We start from the raw sequence: 6061 nt of genomic DNA on the forward strand, positions 1-6061 counted from the left end.
ATCATGTCTCAAGTCTCAAGTCTCAAGTGATTTGTCACTTTAAAGCAACCATTCCCAGAGAACAGGTTGAGATTTTTCTTTTTAAATCTGCCATCTTGGTGCTTCAAGAGCTAATACTTTCCAAGCCGTGTGATACTCTCTTTCCCTGAAGGCATTGTTTTTGAGCTAATGCCAATATTGAAATGATGTGGGTGGGCAGGAATTTGGTACGTTGAACACCCTTGCCAAGACGGCAGAGGTTGGAAAATATCCCCGACAGTAGGCAAATGAGGTGGCCATTTTGTATGTGCCAAGATCTCTCTCGTACTAATGAGAATGATGAGCTGTTCGTTGTTTTGATGTTTTTAAAGTGCTTTCATTTTTTTGTTTTCTTTCCAGGTCCTGGGTATCATCTTTGCCTGTGTGCTCATGAAAGGCATTCGAAGTGGCTATGAAGTAATGTAGTCTCCATCTTTAAAAGGCCAATTTTTGTCTGATTATATATTTTTGTCTGTATTTTTGCCACACCTGTGAATGTTAATCGCAATGAAAAATTATTTCCTTCAAAGGAAACAAATGTCTGTATCTTTTTCTATCCTGCTTTTGATTTTTTTTTTTTAAAAATGTATAAATACTAAAATGTAAATGTATTGACTTGCCAATTGCAGCTCAAGTACAGCTCATCGCTGGCTTCTTTTTAGGGCACCCTCGTTCCTCCTCTGAGGACTACAAAGATTTGGCACACTCTTCTTGTGTAAAATAGCATCTTCTACAGGGCGGTCATTTTGGCTTGGAAGGCCTTGCAAAAAAATGCTGTAGGCCGTGATTTTGGATGAGGCCTATCCCCTAGTTCCAGGTGAATTTGACAGCACGTGTGTATATGTTCTCTTTGAATTGAGGCAACCAGCTGCTTACCTTATCCTTTTTTGAGTGACTTCAGTGCTGACCATTATTGTTTTGTGAGCAAGGACTGCATTGCCATTTGTGGAGCCAACTGTAGGTGTGTGGTGAAAAAACGTTAAAAGATTTAAAATATCGCCATCGATTTTATGGCGTGGAGGTCAAGAATGTCCTTTTTTTTTGTTTTTAAATTAACCTCTTCTAGCTTTTGGTAGCAACTAAAGGGAATTTTGAGCAATCTCTTTGGTCCAAATAATTTGACTGGTTTAGTCGCCTGTTCAGACGACTAGTAGTCGTGACACACTTGTGCGTTTCAAATTGACCCATGCCTGTGCTAGCTACCATCTTGTGCCATCTCCATCCTATTGGGTTTTATGCCAATCAGGATTCTTGTTTTCTTCCTAAAATATTGCTAAGATGCAAACTGGAGTCTTGCTTTGGAAAAAGTTTCGCTCTTGCAAAAGGGTTGTTCAGTGCCTCATTCAAGCACTTGTGAAAATGCATGTTTTTAAAACCGATTGTGATTCCTTTTTTGCCCTTGGAACTAACTTTTTTTTATTTCTCCCTCACTGTGCAGCTTGCAATCTTGAATCTTTAAAATTTTCAGTGCACTAACGCACGCACACTTTTCTCCAGTATCTAGGGCAGGGATCTGAATTTCCCCTCTGGCTTTGTGTTGTGCGTAAGATTTGTAAACTACATTACTGGAATACAGTGCAGAATAAAGAGAGGTGTAAGATATCCTCAGCCAGCATGGTGTGTGTATTAATCGGACTCCACACTGTGAGCTCCTGAACTGTGTTTTAGGTCAACTATTTATATTGTTGTTTGTAGCATGTGGCAGTTGAAGCTGTTTTGAAGATTTTTGTCCGTGCTGCGATTTGTAACATCTGGTCAGCTGCAAAGTGGCCAAACCTGCATGCTCTGGTGTCACAGTCAGAGGTCTTCCAAAACACAGCCTGTCCATCCTTTAATAGAAAGTAATTTAACTCTTTCTTGTGCCCCTTCTTTCCCCCACCCTTAAGCTGATGGGTGCCTGTGCTGGGGGTGATGCTGTGTTCCAGTAGAGCCTTGAGTGATGTATTCTGGGAATAAAGGGGGCCTGCCTGACTACCTTCTGGAGATCACTGTCTCTAAGATGAGAATCTGATTTTTTTTTTTTTTTTTTTTGGTCTGTTGCTGTCTCAAATCTTCAGGCTGCATATCCTCCAAATTATACTTCGGAAAACTTTTTTAGAAGTTGGGAGTACGTGGTGCAAGGGTGGGTGTTGGTAAGGCTCTCACTCTTGCTGCTACTGCCCCCCCACAAAATAAATGTGCTCGATCCTGTTGGAGCAAATATTTTAAACAGGAGTAAGGGTGGAATATACCAAGTGTACAGTTGTTTTGGTGGGGGTGGAGGGTGGAGAATGAGCAGTTTTGGAGGTTAATCAACCTCTCCTGTGGATTATGTCTGCAACAGCTGCTCTGTAACTTTGTAACTCCCTACAGTAATGGAGAATTGGAGACCTCTTGGTAGAATTTGAAGTTTTTTTCCTTTCCGATCTCTTTAGCATGTAAAATGTGACTGCATGCTATTTTCAATATGGCTTCTCATATATTCAAGTGTAGAGAGATTTTTTTGGTGTTCTCATGTGGCAAAATAAATATTTTCTAAGTTGTGCGCCGTCTCAATGTCTGTTTTTACTTAACTTTTTGATACGGTTGGCACCATTTTAATGCAGAATGTTTTTAGGGACAGCCATATATTTCGATGGGTGTAGGGGTGGGCAAAGGGGAATTTCTCTGACCAGAACTGTCCTGTGTCCCAAAGCACTGATCATTCATGACTTGAAATGTAGCGATGGATGTGTACAAGCCATTTCTGCTCTGACTTTGAACTCTGACCTGGCCCAGAAGCAGGGTCACTCCCACTGTGCCACAAGACTCTTAAATTGATTCTGATTTGTGATCTAGATCTCGTATCTACAAGAGTAGGCCACTTGGCTCTTTGAATCTGTTCTGTCATTCAATAAGACCATGGCTGATCTGATTTTTAACCTCAACTCTACATTCCTGCATATCCCCTGATTTTTATTCTTTCATCCCCTTGGTCATCAAGAATCTATCTCCCTCTGCCTTCAAAATGTTGACAGATTTCTGAGGAGAATTCTAAAGACTCTCAATTCTCAATGTTTGTTTCCTCATTTGTTTTAAATATGTGCCCCTTACTTTTAAACTCTGACCCCACATTCTAGATTCTCCCACAAGAGGAAACATCCTTTCCACATTCACCTGGTCAAGTCCCCTCAGGATTTTGTAATGTTTCAATTAAGTCCCCTCCAACTCTTCTAAACTTGAGGCGACAGGCCCAGCCTTTCCTCCATGGGGCAATCTGCTAGTTCAAAGTATTAGTCTAGTAAACCTTCTCTGAACTACTTCCTGTAGCAGAATGACCAGAATTGTGCACAATATTCTAAATGTGGCCTCACCAATGTCTCTACAGCTCTAATAAGTTGTCCCAACTCCTAGATTCAATGTTATGATTAATTAAAGTTAAGCATGCCAAATGTTTTCCTCCCCTTGTGAGCCACTTTTCAAGGAACTATGCACATGAACCCCCCAGGTCTCTCTGTTTGACAACACTCCCAGGGTCCTACCATTTACTATGTAAGTTTGTCTTACTGAAATGCAACACCTTGCTTTTATCTCAATCAAACTCCATCTGTCACTCCTTGGCCCACTGAGGATAAGGCAGAAAAGTGAAGTTGAAGTTGAAGATGATCAAATCACCCACTGTCTCATTTGAATGTCAGAGCAGATGTGATGGGCCGAATGGCCTATTTCTGCTGCTCTGTCTTACGATTAATGTCGCCATGGTCTAAGGAGAGCTCCAAAATAAATCTGCATTGACCATGTCTGGTGTGCTAAAGATGGTTGTCCCAGAGAGAACAAAAAACTCCATCTGCTTGACTTCGTTGATTTGGAAATCTGCCAGTCTCTCCCGGTCTGCCTTAAACGTGGCTTCAGACCCACTGCAATATGGTTGACCCGTTAACTGTCCCTTTTGAAAGAGTCCTAGCAATATTTAATTGTGTTGGAATTGCTATAAAAACATCGGATGGGAATAAAAGTAGACAAAACACTGAGAATTGGCCTCGTGGTTTGTGTGGGGCATAACCCTGGCTATGTGCACCCAGCAGGTAAGGCTCTCTATCAGGAGCCCTGGGTCCTACAATTACCTCACACTGTGCTGTGCTTCCTAACGTGCCTCTTAGCTTTTTTCCTAAGTTGAGCCAATCATTGTAGGCCCAGCATTGGGAAGTTTTAGTGTGTACTTAACCGTAACTCAATTACAGAGTCACTAACCGCTCCAGGTTTGTTTCTAAGAACTGAAAAGGGTTGTGATTGAGTCATTTTACACACTCCAGCTATTGTATAATGCTAATGAAACAGTTCCTGGATCAATTGAGAGCAGCCTGCAGCTTAAACACAACACCTATTTGCCTTTATGTAGCACTGATTTTATTTCTATAGAGCAAGCAGAAAACAATCCTGAGGTGCTTGATAGGAGCGTTAACCAGACAATGATTTGACACTGCAATCCACATAGTGAAATATTAGGACAAAAGAGCAAAAGTTGATCAAAGAGAATTGTTTTAAGAAACATCCCACAGGGAAGGAAAGAAAGAGAACCACAGAGTCGGTCATACAGGACAGAAACAGACCCTTCGGTCCAACTCGTCCATGCTGACCAGATATCCTAAATCAATCCAGTCCCATTCACCAGCATTTGGCCCATATCCCTCTAAACCCTTCCTCTCCATGTCCCCATCCAGCTGCCTTTTAAATGTTGTCATTGTACCAGCCTCCACCCACTTCCTCTGGCAGTTCATTCCATACACGCACCACCCTCTGCATGAAAAAGTTGCCCCTTAGGTCCCTTTTGAAGTCTTTCCTCTGCAATTCAGTTCAAGGGGCAATTGGGGTTGGGCAACAAATGCTGGCCCACCTCCTATCATAGAGCAAGAAAGAAAGATAGTATATATCGGAAGCGAAAGAGGGTGTATAATCCATTCTATACATTTAATTCCAAGTAATGGGAAGCTTTTTAACTTCAGCACTTTAAAATGCAGGCTGGGAAAGGCTACAGAGACCAGTTTATTATGGGTAAGATTAATGGGTGACTTGCAGTCATGTCATTACATATGATGCAAACTCAGAATGTAGCAGCAGAAATGGAACTTCCTGGTCCACTCCCAACGTACACAGCTCGAAGGCTTATTACTCCCAAAGCAAACGACCCAGTCAATTTAAAAAACCTCCAAGGTTGACTTACTATGCCTCTCGGAGTGATTGATAGCTTTCTAAATGAGCTGAGAGACTTCATGCCAAGTCATTTTTGATCACAAATGAGATATTCCAGAATACACAGCCAGTGTTACCTGCCTGAGCTGACCATCTTTACGTTCCTGTGAGTAGCGCAGTAATTCTGACCCATTTCTGCATAAATTGGGGAGTGTACTTTTCGGTTCTCAAGGTGGAGAGAAACCCAAGGTGCTGTCATCCAATCAAGGTTTATTTCATGGAGTGTGGGCACTGCTGCCTGGCCCAGCATTTATTGCCCTGTTTCCCTGCCATTTAGGTCAACGGACACAAACATCAGTGGGAGCTCTGGATGCCCACCCCTAGCTCTGAGGAAATGGAGCAGTCATCGCCCTCTCCCCATAGCCATCCCCTTCTGTTGTGGAGCTCCATGTGGTTCAGAGTGCAGCACAGCCCTGTTATACGTGAGACCCTGGGAGAACCATATTGGTGGGTACCTAAAGATCAGTTGAGGCACAGAAACTCCCAGGGGCCTGCTCAGCGGCTGTATAGGCATTGGTTAGGCCACAGCTAGTGTGTTGTGTGCCGTTCTGGAATCCACATTTATAGGAGGGGTGTGTTAGCACTGGAGAGGGGGACAGAGGGAGACTTACTGGGAAGTTGTCCCTGGGGCTGGAGAGTTTCGGTGACGGAGAGAGATTGGACAGACTGGGGTTGTTTTCCTTGGAGCAGAGGAGACGGAGAGGGGGACGTGATTGCGATGTATAAAATGATGAGGGGCATAGGCGCGGTAGACAAGAAGAAACATTTCCCTTTGATGGAGGGACCAATGACCGGGGGAACATAAATTCAGGATAGTGGATAGGTGGTTTAAGGA

General features: G+C 42.9%; 1 protein-coding gene across 1 annotated transcript in view; it reads left to right on the plus strand.

Annotated features, from left to right (window-relative positions):
- cd63 (CD63 molecule) overlaps positions 1 to 2542 on the plus strand; it is an 11435-nt gene extending 8893 nt beyond the window's left edge. Inside the window, exon 6 of the mRNA XM_048593545.1 lies at positions 379 to 2542. Coding sequence (XP_048449502.1) covers positions 379 to 444 — 66 coding nt within the window. The 3' untranslated portion in view covers positions 445 to 2542. The remainder of the gene's footprint in view (positions 1 to 378) is intronic.
- Positions 2543 to 6061: the final 3519 nt, after the last annotated feature.

This window comes from Rhincodon typus, unplaced genomic scaffold (genome assembly GCF_021869965.1).
Source record: "Rhincodon typus isolate 14 unplaced genomic scaffold, sRhiTyp1.1 hic_rhity00003068, whole genome shotgun sequence".
Lineage (NCBI taxonomy): Eukaryota > Metazoa > Chordata > Chondrichthyes > Orectolobiformes > Rhincodontidae > Rhincodon > Rhincodon typus.